The following is a 19,869-nucleotide window of genomic DNA, read 5'->3' on the forward strand; positions in this document are numbered from 1 at the left end:
TATAAGAATCGAAAGAAAATCGACGAAGAAAGAAGCGGATTCGACACCGAGAAACTCGTCTCTCGCGTCAGTCGAATTTGCACACACTCTCTCGCTCATCGTTCGAATCGCTCAGCACTTCCGGTCTGTCGGATACTACGTGCGTCGTTTCCGCACACTTCTGCGATCGCGATCGCGTCGCTACGTCGCCTGCGTCGCCGCTGATCCCGCTCGGCCGTTCGTCCGGTCGCGAGATCGCGGATTTCGCGCACGCCGACGGTTCCCTCGCCGTCGCCGTCGTCGCCCGTTGGACCCCGTTGCCGCGAAGCCGGAAGTGACATCGCTCACGTCGTCTCGTCCACGCACACGTACACACACAGGCAGGCATCACGGTAGTACACCTACACAACTCGCGGCGTCCGCGAGTCAAGATGTCTGCAGTCTTGCGATAGAACGCGTTCCTTTTCGGTGTGTTGTCACGGGCGCGCGCGCGAGAGAGGAAAAGCCGTGGGGATAACTCCGGGGCGAACGGGGCCGTCCGTTCCTTCCGTTCGAGGGATCGGCCGTGCACCCGCGATCCATCTCAGAGCACGACGCGAATAGGAACAGGATCGGGAGCGACACCGAGCGAGGGTACGAGAGCGAGAGAGTGCGCGAGTGAGAGAGAGAGAGAGAGAGAGAGCGGGACGGAAGTCTGGGAAGCGTCAAGCACCGCGGGTCCTGTATCGGTCGTCCGCGTCACAGTTCGCGTACGCTTGAATTCCGCGTGGCCGCCCTGCCGAGTGAACGGCACCGAGAGCGCCGTTCGGGCACTGCGTCGCGGAGAATCCGTCCTGCGTGGCCTCGTTGACGACGCCGAGAGTTGTCGCGCAACAATCGCTTCGCAACCTCTGCGACGAGTCCCGTCGACGACGACGTCGACGCTCCCCGATGTCGGTCGCCAGCGTGTAGGACGACTCGATCGCGATCCACGTCTGAGGGAATCCACATCCGGGAAGGGCCGCGACCGTCAAGCGGCGTCAAGTAATTTTATGTCCTCCCCTCCCTCCCCCCATTCCGTTTTCTCGGTCGTTTCGCTCGCGGTCGAAATGTTCGGTTGTGCTGCTCTCCTCGCACACTTTCGGCACGATGGTCGAAAGAGAAATTTCGAACGAACGAATTTGTCGGTTATTCCGTTGAAAATGAGCGGCCCCAGGGGGGAACATGGGTCGCGACAACGTGACGAATTCTTATTCTGTTTGCAGATCTATAAGAGAGGCTCATCAGTGGGTATGAATTTGATTAGCGATAGTCAAGATGTCAAGCGACAGCGATAATGCATGTTCGATACGTCATCATACTCACAAGCGCAGGAAGATTGTCATAAGCGACAGCAGTGATAGCAGCGATGAATCTATTATTGTACACACTCGAAGGAAGAAGAAAATACTTGTACGTGGAGAAATGTTTGACCTAAATCATCAACTGTGTATTTAGCTTCTGTTAATTCTTATTTGCATAGCCTTCATGCAAATAATGACAAATATATTAATTATAGTAAAAAATTGAAAACCATGTATATAAATGTATTTAAAATTAGCTTGACTTGATGCAATTTAATTTATGTGACCTTGTTTCATATTTTAGCCAGCAAATTGTTGATTAAAATTTTATTTAAATTACAATTTGCATTTATTACCATTTCAGAGGGTGGTTAGCGAGGGTGAGAGTAGCAGCGATGATAGTGATGTACCTAAACCTGTGATTAGACGACAAAACCATGTAAGTATTACAACTATTTTATCTACTTTTACAAAGATTTTTGCCAAACTAATAATCATGTATCTTTATTAATATTATTTTATTGCAGAGAGTTATTAGTGAGGATGAATCTAATTACAATAGTAGCGCCGAGGGAAGCAAGCAGTCCACTGCAAGCGGTTAATATATTTATTATTTATTATTATTTTAAAGAATATATATTAGTATGCCTTTCTACAAAACACCCAATTTCATGTGTATTACAGACAGCAGTAGCACGTCGTCCGAGTGGCAGAGCGATTGGACTAGTTCTTCTGATGAGTCAAACGAGGATACTAAGAAATATAGCACTAAGCGTAAGATCTTGTCTAAGACCAAGAGTGAGAATGCCGAAAAACCTGGTTCCTCCTCTTCATCAATCAATGTCAACGCTAACAGCAGCGACAGCGACGATCAGTCGGAAAAGTGTCCTATATGTCTGTTACCATTTAGAAAACAACAAATTGGTACCCCATCTGCGTGCGATCACAGCTTCTGCTTAGAATGTTTGGTAGAATGGAGCAAAAACATTAACACTTGCCCTGTGGATCGCATAACCTTTACTACGATTGCTGTTAAAGAGCATTTTGACGGCAAGGTAAAATATGGTCGTTTTTTTATATTGATTTTTCTTTATTGAGTTTTACAAATTGATTCGAAAATATTACAGATAGTGCAAATTTTTAAAGATACATTCTATTTTAAAGATAGAGGGAAGGGGAGTAAATAATGTTTTAAAATATATGTATTTTAATATACACTTCTTTCTTACTCTCTCTAGGTCTTAAATCAATTGCCGGTAGAAGCCGTGCCGCGTCTTGAAAATCCAGTGCTAGACGATCCGACATTTTGCGAGATATGTCATCAAAGTGATAGGGAAGATCGAATGTTACTTTGCGACAGTTGCGATCGCGGCTATCATATGGAATGTTTAACACCACCGATGACCACAGTTCCTATTGAGGAGTGGTATTGTCCAACGTGTACCCGAAATTCACATTCAAACAACTCGACTAGATCGGTAATGATTTTTATACTTGAAGAAGACAATCATACATTGTACCGATAAATTAATCGTACAATTTATTGATAACTCTGTCAAACATTTTTTAACAAGTATACATTAATTGCAGATCAAATATTTTTTTACATTAAATATCGATTAAATATTGATTTTTTAAGTTTAACATATATTATCTCCTTTATCTCTTTTATAATCGTAGTTTAATTATTTTTAACGTCAAATCTAACGTCTAATTTCAATAAAATTTTTTAAATTGTATTTTTATTAATATTATCAAATGATTATACTTGAACATATTTTATTATTCATAAATTACACATGAAATATTCCACAATATATATATAATACTTTGATACGCGATATACGCACTAGAGAAATTACCTTACATAAAAACAATATGTGACAAACAGAAGTATTATTTTTTCTTTTACTTATCTTTGCAGTATTTGTCGAGTTTTGTGCCAACTCTTATAACAACTGGGAGAAATCCTAGTCAACTGCTCCGTGACATAAGAAGGGATTTCAACATATTCCGTAATATAATTCCTCATGTCAACGATCGTACATACGTACCTGCCAGACGCAATCGCAGAATGCACGAGCCAATGGACGTTATCGAGCAATTTATTGATCCAAATCAGCCGTCTACCTCGTCCGGCCTTGATTCGATCGGTGACAATAGTCGAAGTCGTTCCCCGAACACCAGCTTGGAAGGCAACGCCTCCTCCTCGCGCTCTAAAATGAAGTCTAAAATTAAAACCAAAACGGTAAAGAAGAAAAAGAAAAAGATCACAAAGAACTCGAAGAAGAGCGGCGGCAGTAATCTAGTTCGTGAGGTACGAATCAAAGAATTCAACAACGATGGCGAAGAGGAAGAGATAGTGACATATGTCAAAGTCGCATCAGCTACGTCGAGGAGGAAGTGTAAGAAAAGAACAAAGAAAACGCGCAAGGTATAACGCTAATTTCTCCTCAAATGTAGCATAATAGCTTAACACATAACATTGCGCGTCGCATTGCCAGATGCGTATCAGAGATGTGTATGAAATTATTTTAAACGTTAAAATTAATTTGACATACCTTTGAATTCCTTGAATACCTTTGAGTTCCTTTTGACGCGTTGAAATGAGTATTTATCCTTTTTTAATTGATTAATAAATAAAAATTATTGTGTAATTTTCCCGCGCATTTTTGTGCTACGTTTATTAAAATGTGTATATATAATTTTTTTATTCAAATTGGATTGTACGATCTGGTAATGCCAGCGTGTTTCATTAAGTGTTCATCTTGGATTATTGATCCAGACTATCCGATCATACTGCTGTATTTCCCTCAGTCATACTTATGCCACCTTCGTAACACAATCCAATTGAATTAGACTTTTCGATTGTAACTCATTGTTCTTAATTTATATAAATAAAACGATTTTCTCACACTAGATGCACTTGGTTTTTTTTCTTAATTTTGCTTAGATAACTTTATCGTATTTGTATGGTGTTAAATAATTCAGAAACTTCAACAGTGTCAACCGTGTTTAATTTTAAGATTAAAATCATAAGTGATTGATTTTTTAATCATGTGACTTTTTTATTTATTTATACTACATACTGTGATATACTACAACCCAATATAAAAAGCATAAGAGAGACATATTATAAATAAGTTAATACAATAAAAATACACTTTTATAACTGTGCACGCTATATTATAAAATAATTAAATGTTAAATTAAAAGATATTGCTGTTGAAAGCATTGCCATTAAGAGCGATGCATCTACTTTAATCAAGAATGATATAAGCCAAATTTTAAAGAACAATGAATTTACAAATTGATTCACTGTATCTATTTCAATGAGACTTTTAATTACCTTGCTTTCCAAATAATTATAATTTATATACTAATTAAATTTGTATGTCCCTCTCTAAAAAAATTTACATATTACTCTATAAGATCTATTTTATTATTACTAACTTTTACTTTAATTTAGTTTTTATTTTGAAGATTTCTAGACAAGTTTTAAAATTTGTTAAGAGAATTCCTTTTCGTAATGCCTTTTTCCCTTACTGCTTTAATAACTTTCGTTATTAAATATATGCATTGCCCATCGTATTTTTTATCGCTATAAAAGCATATGAGCTTACTATTTCTCCAGAGGAGAAAACACAAACGACGTGTGCGCACTGAAGCATCTGTGCTGACTAGCACACAAACGGTAAAAAGGAGACTGGCCTCTACACTTGGTATAAAGAAGTCGAAGGTGCCACAGCTTGTACCTACCATGAAAAATAGCATCTCTATTCCTGAAAGAAGTATTCTCACGAACTCCCGATACAGCGCCGGTATACCTCAAGTCAGTCTTTTTGGAAATAATCTGGGATTAGATTATAGCCCACCTGGGTGAGCAATTCTATATTTATTTACTTGATTATATATTTGTTCACTTTTATGCGCACTAATCTTAATTAATAATCCGTCAATCAGTCTGCGTAATTCTTTTATTGTACGCACAGATGAAGATACAACATTGTTTCTACTAAATGCACATTGGTTTTTCTCTATGCAAGATATATCCATGAGATATTGTTTTGTAATAATTAATTGTTTAGCTAATTTTGGTAAATTTGAAGAAATATAACGAAAATAAAAATATGTAAAAAAATATTTTAGTGAAATATTTTAATAGCTAATAATAATTATTTTCCATTTAGATCGGACGACGACAATGAATACTCCATTGGGGTCGGAAATGGTCCTCTGATAAATATACGACAACGACGATCGGCGGTACCGTCACTCAGACACCGTGCCGTCTTAAAAAGTATCGTCAATCCGATCAACGAAATGGCCAATACTGACGGACTACCAGATCTACTGAGCAGCATAATGAGGAGTCAAGAGCTTTTGCACTCAACTAAGAAGAAAAACGACGTGATTCTAAAAGCTGACGGCACGCTGCTAGTGAACAATCCTGAAAAGGAGAACAAGCACAGTATCAACAATAATGATAGTCCGAAAAAGGAGAAAAAGCGGGACGAGGGGAAGGAAGTCACGCGACGCGAGGAGCCGATCCTGGAGGAGACCGTCGATACGCCGTTGGATTTGTCTAATGTCAATTCCAACGACATCACACAGGCGCCAATGTACAACAATCCCTGCGGCGGAAGTGGCGGTAGTACTGGCCGAGGCAATTTTCGCGGCCGACACGGGGGCCAGACCTACGGCCGGGACTCCCTGCCGCCGGGTGGCCGGCATAACTATAGCGGCGGGAATGGTAGCGGCGGTGGCGGCGGTGGTGGTGGTCCGCGGGACAACTTCGGGAATCGCGACTTTGGTCCACCGCCATTTTTTAATCCGAATTTCGAACACTGTGGCGGACCACCCATGTTCGGCGCCCACGCGCCACCACCACCGTTCCGCAGTCGCAATCCTCAGCATTTCCGCAACGAACGATTGCGCTTCCCGCCGCCACCGCCGTTCGGCGAACGACCGTTCAATTATACTACAGATGGCAGTGGCGGTCTCGAGCAGAGACCGCCGTTCCCACACGTGACGGATCGATTTCCTAGACCACTCAGGCCACCTCCATTAGGCATACCACCTCCCGGTGGTACGTCCGTCCCGCCGCCAAATGTATCGGATCCCATGAACATACAGCAGTCGATGCACGTGCACAACAGTTTACCTCCGGTCAACTTGCCGGAAGATATGACACGGAACTATCAACCGCCGCCTGAGCAAAACGATCGCGTCATGCCGGATCCCGTAACCGTGTCACCTGTAATCGCGTCACCCGCAGCTGCGTCGCCCGCTACGCGACAGGACAACGATGATTGCGATATATATTGCGACATTGAACCACCGTCCAAGCCCGACTGCGACGCACCGGAGGAACTTCAGAACAATAGCTCGATGGTCCTGTTGCCGCCACCGGAGCCGCCGTCTGGTTTGCTGGACTTCGAGGAAAACTCAAGAAGTGACAAGGATGATAGCGAGCAGGAATTGGTGATCGACGACAGCCACAAGGAGGACACATCGAGAGATTTGACTGCAAGTGGCGACAAGTACGATCCGTTCACGGCTGACAGCGATAGCAACGATGACGCTGCCGTCTCTTCGACGAAGACCGGAGCGATGGAGAAGGCGGAACTGTCACAAAAGAGCGTGGACATACCTATGCCGATCGCGCCGCCGTTGGTCACCACTGCGCCTGCTTATCCTTCGATGTCGGTGACTGCCGCGACACTAATTTCGAGCAGAGAGCACTCGCAGCAGCCTATTCGGTTGACCGCGTACGACGATGATGACGACAATGATTCGCAGTCGGACTGCCCGAACTTCTCCATCTACTCGTCGCAGACCATGGACGTGGCCAGGCATACGGAACAGGAATTGTCTCAGCAAATCGGACCGCTACAGCCGCCGCCATTACCGCCCAGTATCCCCGATGACGACGACATTATCGTTGGAGATATTCAAGCCTGCGATCTGCCGGACGTGCCGCCCGAGCCGGCCGATCCCTATCTCGAGGCATTGCAGAAGGAACGGCAAGCCTTAAGCAAGATACCACCGAAGAAGATCTCGCACGATTCGCATCGCGGTAAGATCACTTTCAAGATCGGTAACAAACTGAGGCTCAACAATCGTCTGAGCGGCTTGCACTCGGACGATCATTCGCAGAATACGAGCTTTCTTCAGAAAAAAACTGTGACGGCACCGCCATCGAGCGACAAACAACAGCAGGAGCGAGACGGCGACAAGAGTGTCAGCTCGTCGAAATCAGAGATGGAATCCACAGCACGATCGTCGTTACCGTTGAATCAGCTGACGAAAATAGGACCACAACTTCCCGAGGAAAAAGAGGAACAAGAAGACGAAAAGAAGAATACGGAGCTGGTTCCGACGAGCCCGAAAGAAAAAGAACCGCTTAAAGTCGCTAATCGTCGCGAAAGCAAAGAGTTCCGTTCGGAGAACTCGTCGGACGAGGAAGCCGCGAAGGTAGACGAGAGGCACACTGACACTTCATCCAAGGAAGAGGAAGACAGCGAACGGGAAGTATTACCATTAATGGTGACAAATGCGACGCCGCACGAGAACGTCCCGGAAAGTGCGGTGTCTTCGTCGTTCGGTGTTCTTGACACCGCGCGGCTATCACCGAGAAAATTGGATAGCAGCGAACTGAGTATAGAGTGTAGCTCGGAAGACTTGGATGGTGGCAGTGACCCGGTGAGTAAGACAACTGCGTTGTCGCGCTTGAAGATTGGATTGCAAGACGAGATGAGGGCGCGAGAGTGGGAATCGAGCAGCGATAATGACGAGCGTTCATCGGGCAGTCGTAAACTCGCCAAGGTGGAGCAAAGTGACGACAAAGATGATGACAAAACATTGTCGAGCGACAACGACGATCTAAATTTGTCAGATCAGCGGCACGAGAAGGAGAGCTTTTCGACAGTGGACGATGATGTGGAGCAATTCCCGATCGAGAAGGACAAGCTGGAGGACGAGCCGCCCGTGCCTACAACTTCTATCGACAATAATTGGGAGTCGGATGGCGCTTATACACCCTGTAAGGACGAGTTGCCCGTGAGGGAGGACGAGAGTAGGCAGGCAGAGCGATGCATGGTTCCTTTCGAAACCGACTTGGAGCCTATCACACCGACAAAAGACAAGACGAATGATGATCTGGACTGCCGGTCACTCACCGGTTACGCTGAACTGGGCACCGAGGCTATCTCAGAGACTGACGAAGCGATAAATTTTGAGGAGGAACTCATCGCGTTAGCATTACGAAAAGAGAAAGAGATGGAGGACGGTGAAATATTAGACGAGAGCAAACTGGACGCGAAAGAGCGTGAAAAATTGAGGGAGGATAAAGAGGATGACAGCAAGAGGAGGAAGAAGAGAGATAAGAAAGAGAAGAATAAGGAGAGCACGGAAAAGAACAAGGAGAACATTTCGTCGGACAACCTGGTCTCGTGGAAGAAACTTTCAAAGAGTACGAAAGATAGATCGTATCGCGACAAGGACAGACGGTCCAAATCGAAGGACAAGGAGAGAGATAAGTCGTCTAAGAGGAAGGCGAAGGAAGTCAGTAAGAAAAAGGAAAGGAGAAAAGAGCTGCCGCGATACGACGTGAGGAAAATTGTAGCCGAGAAGCCGATCCGGGTGAGGAAGGACGAGTATGGTCGGGATATCAGGGAAAAATCGCGAAGCAGGTCGCGAAGTCGTTCGTCGAACAAGATTCAGATGAGCTCGAAGGATCGACGGAGTCCATCGTACTCGAGAGGACGGTCGAGAAGCAGATCTCGTCTACGGTTATCCTGGTCAAGAGATCGCGGCCCATCGTACTCCAAGTCGTATCGTTCCAATTCGCGCAAGAGATCGTCATCCCGTATCAGACGCAAATCGCGAAGACGATCCGTATCGCGTTTGTCGAGGCGGCATTCTGTTTCTCGCAGACGATCGCAATCGCAGTCGCGTAAGCGGCGATCGCTGTCACCCAGACGACGTAGCAGGCGATCGCTGTCGAGGTCGCGCGACAAGCGAAAGGATAAGACGAAGAAGTACAAGTCGCGCAGTCGTTCGAGGAATCATAAGCGATCGCGCAGTAAATCACTGAAGAGAACAGCGTCCAAGACTCGCGAAAGGAAGCACAGCAAGAGAAACCCACACAGTCGATCACGATCGAAGAATAGATCAATTTCACAAGAGCGGGATCGTAACAGGAACTGGGATCAAGGACTGAACGAGAAGAGCGTAGAGCAGGAGCAGCAACAACAACAACAGCAGCCGCAACAGCAGCCCTTCCCGCGCGAGCGTGATGAGCGTTCATGGAGCGCGCAATGGACGCCGTCTTGGTCGCGTTCGAGATCGAAGACCCCGCCGCACATTCAGCCGGAACCAATCGGCTCGAGAAATTGGTCGCCACCGTCCGTGCTGGACAGCGTGTCGCCAAAGAATTTGACTGTTATACTGACCAACAAGGAAGCGATTAAAAAGAAGAAGAAGGAACGCCGAAAGGAGAGTCGGAAGTCCAAGGAGGCTGAGAAACGGCGGAAGAGCAAGCGCAATAGAACACCGCCGCCGTCCAAAGAGGTGTTTGCCAGCGGTGACAACATATTAGTCAGCGTCTGCTTCAACAAGGATAACGAGACGAATCTAGCTATGCCGGAGTTGCCACCGACTATACCGCTCTCACCGCCGATAAAACGCCGACGAAGAGAATCAGTTCAGACGACGGAGCCGGCACCAGGACCTGCGAAGCGATCGAAAAAGGAGAAATCAAAGGACAAGCGGTCGAAGTCACCGAAGGTGAAGAAGGATAAGAAAAAGAAATCAAAAGCGGCAGAAATTGCAGCAACGAAGAAGCCCGTAGCTGTGATCGATCTGGATCAATCGCCGTTCCGCGAGCAAACGCCCTCGCCCCGCGATGTAATAGTGCTCAGCGACGACGACGACAAGCAGGCGACGACATATGCGCAGGAGACGCTCGCCGCGTCGCCGGAGCAGTGTCCGCCGCGTGAGGCATCACCGCCGCGCGAGCAATTCGTCTCGCAGGGTCCGAAGACTCCACCAGAGCCACAAATCAAATTCTCGATAAACAAGCAGCCGAGTAATCTCAGACCGTCTCTGATCAATCCGCTGTTGGAGGAAGAAGAGGAGGAGGAGGAGGAGGAAGAAGAGGAGGAGGAGGAGGAGGAGGAGGAGATGATGGACGAACGTGCCGAGGAGGAGCTCGAAATGCGAGCCCAAGAAGAGCTAGAGCTACGTCTCAAGATTGGCCCTAACACACCTCCTGAACCGCCAACCTCTCCTCCAACCTCGCCAGACGCTTATGATCCCTTTGATCCGACTAAATCTCGCTCACCGACGCCGGACGCGAGCCAGGAGGCTACACCGAACGACGAGCGTGACCGAGCGCAGCGCAACTCGCCCGGAAGGAAACACGACGGAGCCACGGATACCACGTTGCCATTGGACGAGCCCAGCCAGCAGCAGGAACAACCCAGCACTCAGGAGAAGCCGATAGAGAAGCCAAAGATAATATCGATAGTGACCATTAAAAGACCGTCGCCGCAAAGAGACGTCTCCGCGTCTCCCGTGCAGGAGAGCCAGACCGACATAGCCCAGTCGTGCAGTGGTAACAGTCCACCCAAGCCACAACAGAATCCACAGAATGTACAATCGACCGCCAATCCGTTCAGCACTATCAATCCCGTCCTGGCGACGGTGGCGGCCGCGGTGCAAAGAAGCTTCAACGTCAGTACGCCCAATACCGCGCAAAGAACGCTGTTGCAGGTTTGTTCCGACTTGTGCCATTTATATTTCAAGTTTAATTGATGCATTTTAAAGATAACAAATTATTTAAAATGACATTTCTGTTCTATTCTGATCCTGTTTGGTTTGCAGCCTAATCGCATCTCGCCGAGCAATCAGATAAAGCAACGTACAAACGACAGACCGCAGCTTCCTAATATATTTGCGAATTCCGCAAAATCGTCCACCATAGCGCGATCTTCCAAACCCACCCAGGGTAAAAATAGTTCAGCGGTAGGGCAAAACGGTAATGACGCGACTATAGACATGACGAACGAGAACGTCGACATGTCGTCCCCTTATTCACCGGGATCGACCCTGAGTGATGGTCTGTTCGATCCGCCTAGTCCCACTAATTTCAATAACTCACCCGTTGCAAATGCACCCCCTGCCGCTGCTAAAATTGGTACGCCAAAAGTTAACAAGAGCACGGAGAAGAAAGATCCATTCGACGCGCTATTTGGTGGAATACTGCCGCCTGTTAAGACTGCCACAACCAAAAATCGGAGTAAAAAGGTCGCCAAGGATAAAAAAAAGTGTACGTACTTTGATTTTCGCCTTTCAAATCGAGATTATACGAAGTTTAAGTTTTGTAGTAATTATTATATAAACAATGTAACAGAGAGACATGTTATAAATTTAAAAGTCTAATATTTACAAGCTTTATCAGGAGCTTTTACTACCTTTATTTACAAACTTTATCAGTATCTACTACCTGGAATCTTGAAAACCTGAAATTTTTTAGGAATTTTCTTTTTACTCTTAAAATTCGTGGATTTTCGTAAGATTTTATTGTTTTTATATATACTCAAAGAAAAATTCTACTTTTAAATTTAGATTTAAATTTTTCTGTTTTACTGACGAAATTTTTTTTCTTATTTTTTCTTGATAATGCAAAATGGTGACAATTGGTTATCAATAAATGTGACATACATGTACATTTCTGTCTGACTTACAAGTTTTTATTAAAAAGTCAATGATAAAAATAGAAGATAAACATGTCATTTTTAATTGTGTTTCGAATTTTAAAATTTTAGCACGTTACATTTATTGTTATATGTCAATTAATTAATTTTTTTTACTTTTTTCAAATTTAATATTCAAGACTTATTAAAATTCTCAGGGAATTATAAAAAATTTGAATAAACACTTTATAAATATTTTTAAAAGCATTATTAGCGGACATATGTTTTATATAAATGATACATTTTACAGCTACCAATCCTAAAGTTGGCGTACGTATGGATGAAAATCAACTTCAAATCCTGGATGATCTTCCGAGCTCTGCTGTAGAAATGCAAGTTAAAGACAAGGTAAATCAATAACATTAATGTGTAATCATGTGTAATCATGTGTAATCAATTTTTAAACATACATATATAAAATCTGTCTTTTCATCTGCTGTTACAGTTTCTTAAGAAACTAAACCGACAGGAGAGAGTCGTGGAGGAAGTAAAATTAGTTCTCAAACCCCATTATACCAAAAAGCACATCACAAAAGAAGAATACAAAGATATTATGCGCAAAGCAGTACCCAAGGTGAACATTAAACTTATTTTTGATAAAAAGCATTATCGATATTCAATTTGATAATACAAGTAACAAAAATATTTCACAATTTTAATTCTATGGTTACAGATATGCCATAATAAAACGGGCGAAATTAATCCTAAAAAAATAGCTCATTTAATAGAAGCGTACGTGAAGAAATGTCGGAGCAATAAGAAGAAAACTTCTTCAGCTGCCAAGATAACGAAACCCGCGTAAGTAAAGTATGAAGTAATGCAATTGTATTATATGGCTTTTCACGCGATAAATTGAAGTCTAGGATGCGCTTAATATCAGTATATATCACGCACATTCCTTCAATCTCGCGAACGGAATTAATGGAATTAACACTATATCTGTACCCTTACAATTGAACTTTAATGAAACTTACAGGAAGACTCTATGGAGTTGATCACGTGTTGGCAATCCTAGCGCATTAGAAACTCCTTCAACATTAGGCCTCTCCTTAGACCACGCGTAAACACACATCCTATCTCCTGGATGGTAAGTGAATTAGAAGTATGCATATATATTAATGTACATATATGCATATATCTATACATATAAATCTATCGATGAGCGAGAAACGTGTGTACATACATAATTCATTAATTGTATAAGCGTAATATTTTTATTTATCTAATTGTTCGAATACGAGAATAAGCATTCGTGATTTTATTATTTACAAATTATTAACATTTATAGACAAGTTTACGCGCATACACTCAAGTGCATATTTGCGAAAGCGCTCGATGTACGGCCTCTGTCCGAAATGTAATGATCGTACATTGTGATGCCTCTTGAAATGAGTTCGGATCACAATCAACGATCCTCTGCTAAACTAATTAGAAAATATATTGTATGCGATAAGTTCATATTTTAGAGTGTGTACAATTTAAATGGATAACAAAAGATTGTTCACAAGTGAGTCGAGTGACTATTTATGAGAGAAAAAGGGTAGATCAGTAGGTGTATTTTCCCAGCAATTGGCGCTGTAAAATTAGTAGATCTTCAAATCTTAGATTAGTAGATTCTTAAACCTTTATATAAGCGCGAAAATGGCGTGCGAAAATCTTTTTCGTACGAAATACATTTCCATTGAGCAGCATACTTTGTTTCACTATATATTAATATACTTTGTAAACATACAGAAGACGAAAACCAATACACAAAATGAACACTTCCGACACTTCAGATGTAAATAAATCATGTAAAAAAAAAATTGCTGGACGTTGTGTCCCTTTATACAAAACTGATTTAAATGTTTGCGTTTTATTATGCGCTTTATCATATGCGCGATATACAAAAGAGAGATTTACATTACACAATATAAATTTTTTTACGTTACGTTTTGATGCCGTAAGAGAATAAATTTTTGTTTATGATTTGTTTCCAATTATGCACGTTTTTAAAAAAAGGTAAAAAAAAAGATACATACACTTATTAGATACCCGTGACCCGCGTTCACGTTTTGCTTAGCACTTATGCTAATGCAAATGCGGTTCATAGTTCACATGTCTCTGTTATGTATATGTATATACACATATGATCACATATGCGATCTTGATGATTTACTTGACTATTTTAATGTATTTATTATGTTACTAATAATTAATAGTCAAGAATAATTATTACAATATTAATAAAATACAAAATTAGATTATCTTGTTGAAAACAATCGAGACGTGAACCTACATTACTTGTAAGAGGACGATGGCGCAGAAATGGTTTTTATTTTTGAAAGAGATACACACTCTCGATGTTCCAAAGTGCAGAATGTATAACGTGTACAGCAGTGTGTAATCAATTTTACGCAGTGTAATCAAGCGCAAGTGAATTTACGTTTATAATAAAGTAACGTAACATAGCTAACACAACTTTTGCATACCTTCGTAACATACATCGCATTCTCATTTTAAGCGTCACAGGGTATTTTTTTCAATCAATAAGAACAAAAAAGAAATTAAACTCTGGAGGAGGAGGTAACATTCATCTACTTCGTACGTCTAATGGCATGCTGTGGAAATTCTGATTTTGGGAAATACTGTTATATAAATGCGCGTATGTATTATCTGCAATTAATGGATACTGTATTAGCTGCCATGTAAAATTCTGTTGTACATTTTACGACCAGATACTGATATCGTACACAGATACATTTATGTGTGTGAATAGGTTTTATACTTTTTACGCGTGATAGCAGAAATTACATCCCCTTTGGAACGTATACAAAGGTACTTATATACATATATATAAATATCAAAAATATATACGTCACTGAGAGGTGAATTAAAGCGAAAGATGTGACGATTCGTATCATAGAGATATCATCAGCGATTACATCGACACATTTATTCAAGGTAACGATTATGCCAATGATCGTTATAACAATAAAATGATGTTAAAACCATCGTTAATTAAACTGTCGTTAATTCTTGTGTGTATGAACTCTCTTTTGTACTAAATAGCAATGTACATATATAAACCGAAAGGAGAAATAAAGAGTTTAATATTATCGAATTTGCTCATTAAATTTGTAATAGCAGATCTATGCCCTGCGAGATTGACATACGCTTTTATTATTATCATTATTACCTAGACAGTACACTATAGAAGATTTACGAAATGATTATAATAATTATTTTGAATATTTTATAAATATTTACTAAAATTTTTCATATAAATACTTCAGTGATCTGAGATTGAACAGATCATAAAAATTTAACACAAATATAAAAATATAAAATAAAATATATATTACATATGAATATTTATCATAAATATCGTGTACTGTCTGGAACAGACTAAGATAGATTGCAACTAATAATATTGTATTGTATTGCAACTAATAATATTATTGTAGATTGATCTCTTTAAACTAAATCTTATTATTAAACAGTTTAATGTCCTACAATTTTTCTTGTTATAAATATTTCTTGTTACAAATATTTTGTTTCGAATAATGTTTGAAAATTGTATATTTTTGTAAATTTATTTCACTTTATAAACGATAATTAAATAAGAGACCAAAAAGAAAAAATCTAGACTTTCTAGAAGAGATGATTGACTTCAGGCAAAATAGTGAACAGAATTCTATTTAAATTTCTTACCAGAAAATTATAATTTAGAAAAAATAAAACAAAATTTGAATTGTAATATATATTTTATATCCTGTATTAATATTACTTCATATTATATGTCATTTTCTATACAAATTTAGAAATGAAGTTATATGAATTTATTACATATAATTTAAACACACTTCTGTTACAGAAAAAAGTAATTAAGTGATAAAACTGTAAATATATCCAACTTTTTAATATTAATAAAATAAAAATATGTAATATTAAAAATTAAAAAATAAAATATAATTTTCATTGTCTATGACACTATGAAATCTGAATCTTCTATAATTCGTAGGTTATCGTTTACTTAAGCGACACGGGTGAAACATATTTTACATGGTTTATATACACGTATTGTATACACATAATACAAATTATTTCTATTTTATACGTAAATAATCAATCCTGGGATAATCGTAGAATCGTAGAAATGTGCTCGTGTAGATGACATTGATAATTCGACGCGTAAGATGAGGGACAAGAGGATCGTGCGTTCGTCGTGACACGTGCGCATTACATATGGAAATGAAGTTAACGCATATGTAAGAGCGATGTTAAATGCATTGACACTACGAACGACAAATCTCCTTCGTCGCGAGATCTTTAGCGTAAGTAGCAACGATCATATTTAGCTTTCGAAACGGCGACTTGGAAGTGAGGTTATGTCAAACGACATCGCCGCTTTCCCGGCGCTAACAAGCACGAGGAAACGTGACACGTACGGAACGTGTAACCGGTGTAACGAGTATAAGTAACAACTGTTTCCATTGCCGTGTAGGTGTGGAGGTTCGAGGTAACGAGGGCGGCGCATTCGAAGGTCTGGAAGCGGGTCAGGATGGGTGACGCGCCGTTGTCGCGCGTTGACCCGGTCGTCACGACGCTAGACAGCCAGGAGTTCCAGTCGGTCTTCACCCCGGAGCTACGGACCCTCGTGGATCTGTTCAAGAAACACAACTACGAACTAAGGATTGCCGGCGGCGCAGTACGCGACATCCTGATGGGCAAGAAGCCCAAGGACCTCGACTTCGCGACCGACGCTACGCCACAGCAGATGAAGGAGATGTTCACGCAGGAGGAGATCAGGATGATTAACGAAAAGGGCGAGAAGCACGGGACAATCACTGCAAGGATAAACGACGCAGAGAACTTCGAGATTACCACGTTGAGGATCGACGTGCTGACAGACGGTCGGCACGCGCAGGTAGAGTTCACGAAGGACTGGAAGCTGGACGCCAACAGGAGAGACTTGACCATTAATTCCATGTTCCTAGACCTCGACGGCAGGGTGTACGATTATTTCTATGGTTATGATGACCTGAAGAACAAGAGGATAGTTTTTGTAGGCGATGCTAGTATTAGGATACGCGAAGATTATCTTCGAATCTTAAGGTACAATTGCGTATTCTACGTGGAGGATTTTTCATAAAGTTAAGTTTTCAAGATACAAAAAATGTCTCACCTTCAAAATGTTCATTGTATAAATATTGTAATTTTTTCTAGATATACGTAGTCATAAAAATTAATATTTAAATTAAATTAAAAGTTAATTTTGAAAGCATTATTTATATTAAATTAGAAAGTCGTAATTTACTTAAGTTGGGGATTATCAAAACAATTTTGATATAGATCATCAAATATATTAATATTTTAATATTTTAATTGTAAATTAAGTTTATATGAGGAAGATAAGGTTAATTGAATTTTTGAATCGTCTACAGCGTTAGGTTTGCATTATTTTATTGTTGCCAGGTATTTTCGTTTCTATGGAAGAATAATGGACAATCCAGATCAGCATGATGAGACTACGATAAAGGCGCTGAGGGAGAACATCGACGGCCTACAACAGATATCTGGCGAAAGGATTTGGAGCGAATGGAGCAAGATCCTGACCGGCAATTTCGCCCTGGAGTTGACGTTGAAGCTGCTCGAGTGCGGCGCTGGCAAGTACATCGGTCTACCTGAGCAACCCGACGTGGAGAACTTTCGAAATGTTTCTCGGCGCGCGCAATCCAATAACGTGACCTTAAAGCCCATATCCTTGATCGTGTCGATGTTGAAGGACGAATACGATGTGATAAAGTTACACGAGAGACTGAAATTGTCCAATTCCGACAGGGATCTAGCACTTTTCCTGGTTCAGCACAGGGAGTATAAGCCATGCGAGAACCCATTGAGGCCTTATCAGAAACTGGTCCTCCTTCAGACGGCGAAGAAGCACGATATCCTTCAAGCTTATACGAAGGAGCTGCTCAAATACAACGGTGCAATGCAACTTTTAGATGAATTCGAACGATGGACAATACCAAGATTTCCCGTCAATGGTGGTATGCTAATGGAACACGTATCGATACAAAAGATGACTGGATCAGTTTTAATTGAATTGAAAAGAATATGGATTGACGCGGACTTTAAGCTTACCAGCGAGCAACTTATGGAATATGTGCCGAGAATAGTTAGTGAATTAGAAGAGAAACATCAGACGCTAGTTGCAGAGCGGAAAAAAAGGTTGAAGAAAGTGAAGTAAACATTTTTAAAGAGTAGTTTTGCGTGCAGTAAATACCATTTGTCATTTTGAAAACAGAAGTTTAGTTAATTATTTAAATTACTTTTAAACCAAATAGTTTAGGCGATTTGTAATTTACTATTGCAGAGTGTTTACTATTTAAAAACAATTGAGAAAATCTGAAATTTTCAATTTATTTCTTATTCCTTCAAAATCTCATAGGTTTCTGTAGAGATTTATTAGCATACTGAAGAAAAATTTATTAATTGCATTTTTGAATTAAAAAATTATATCTTTCTGATAAAATTGTTTTTTTTTTTAATTATTTTTTCTGGATTGGCAATAAATAGCATAAATATGGTATACACATTCACATAGATTCGTGTATAATTCATCATAAATTTTTATAAAAAAATTTATAACAATAAAAGGCGATGCGTTATTCTAAAATGCTGTTGTATATTTTATTATCTTTCAATTTTCGGTGAGCTTGCGAGCAGATCAGTATATATATCATATTTAATGTTTTTTTTTTTTCACTATTTCAAATTTAATATTCAAAACTTAAGCGGTTTTTTTGTAATCAAGGAACATTAAAAAGTATAATAATATCAATTTATTTCAAAACGGCATTAAAAAAATTCCCCTAATTTTACTTGTAATTTTGAATAAAATTTCTGAAAAATCTTGAAATTCTGAGATAATTCTTTTATGAAATTTGAGTAAACACTCTGCATTACCAAACAATATTGTGCGAAAAAGATAGTGATTTTTATACCATTCTTAATAAGTTATTTTTTATCATCAGATGCAAATAAATAGAATACTCTTGTACAGTAAGATGTGAAGATATAATTTACAGATTGAACATTAATTTGTGCTGATGTGATTTATATTGGTGTTATACAAATTCTTCCGGAAAAAAAAACTTACTGTATGTTAGGCACTCAAAAATTTATTAAGAAACAAAATCCTGTATTTTTTCCGTTGCGAATGTAAATTTTACGTGCTGTTATATATACAATCGTAGCAGGTGTATAAAACAAAATTTATAAAGCTACTATGAAACATCTCTAAGTTAAAAAGATACAACATTCGATCTTGCACTCGCGCTAATAAGTTGCTAATATGCAGTAAATGACTGCAAACGGTAAGTCAACAAATTTTTATTGAGACTTACCATTTTGCATGTATTGAAGAGAAATGCAGCGTTATTAGAGTTGACGTTTACAATGAATGTAAACGCATATTTTCGCTCTTAGAAAAAGGATTTTCCTTATTATGGTTTGCATGTCGCTGCGCAGACTAGCTGAGCATATATCCTGCGTAATAAATGTAAATAAAAGGGAAAATAATAATTTATATGCATCGTATTAAATTTAGAATAGTCGCAAGATGCGATCGCACATGAGCCAAACGTAATTTGTCATTTATCTGTTATACAATCATGTGGACTTGCATAAAAATAATCACTTATATGTATTTTGGCTATTTCAAGTTACATTATATAGATATCGTCCCTAAACACTCAAATCTTTACAGACGCACACGCATTGCTACTGCATTAAATGCAATGTGATCAGATGTATATATATAT

At 40.3% G+C, this 19,869-nt stretch overlaps 2 protein-coding genes across 5 annotated transcripts; both read left to right on the top strand.

Annotated features, from left to right (window-relative positions):
- The first annotated feature begins 120 nt into the window (after window positions 1–120).
- On the top strand, window positions 121–15,164 carry LOC105830298 (serine/arginine repetitive matrix protein 2). Of its 4 annotated transcripts, none has more exons than XM_012669555.3 (14): window positions 121–371; window positions 1,224–1,410; window positions 1,666–1,740; window positions 1,829–1,898; window positions 1,986–2,356; window positions 2,540–2,779; window positions 3,226–3,735; window positions 4,936–5,180; window positions 5,492–11,078; window positions 11,190–11,634; window positions 12,312–12,409; window positions 12,507–12,635; window positions 12,735–12,859; window positions 13,038–15,164. In XM_012669555.3, exons 2-14 carry the CDS (start codon window positions 1,276–1,278, stop codon window positions 13,054–13,056), a joined length of 8,049 nt encoding a protein of 2,682 aa, XP_012525009.2. In that variant the 5' UTR covers window positions 121–371; window positions 1,224–1,275; the 3' UTR covers window positions 13,057–15,164. The 4 variants fall into 4 exon arrangements, with proteins under 4 accessions (XP_012525009.2, XP_036149189.1, XP_012524993.2 ...); XM_036293296.1 differs by having other exon boundaries at window positions 121–359; XM_012669539.2 differs by lacking the exon at window positions 121–371 and adding an exon at window positions 378–1,002.
- Window positions 15,165–16,031: 867 nt separating this feature from the next.
- LOC105830324 (CCA tRNA nucleotidyltransferase 1, mitochondrial) lies at window positions 16,032–19,754 on the top strand. The gene is made up of 3 exons (XM_012669577.3): window positions 16,032–16,377; window positions 16,548–17,158; window positions 17,519–19,754. Exons 1-3 carry the CDS (start codon window positions 16,321–16,323, stop codon window positions 18,291–18,293), a joined length of 1,443 nt encoding a protein of 480 aa, XP_012525031.2. The 5' UTR covers window positions 16,032–16,320; the 3' UTR covers window positions 18,294–19,754.
- The last annotated feature ends 115 nt before the right edge of the window (window positions 19,755–19,869 follow it).

Source organism: Monomorium pharaonis, chromosome 10, assembly GCF_013373865.1.
Source record: "Monomorium pharaonis isolate MP-MQ-018 chromosome 10, ASM1337386v2, whole genome shotgun sequence".
Taxonomy (NCBI): domain Eukaryota; kingdom Metazoa; phylum Arthropoda; class Insecta; order Hymenoptera; family Formicidae; genus Monomorium; species Monomorium pharaonis.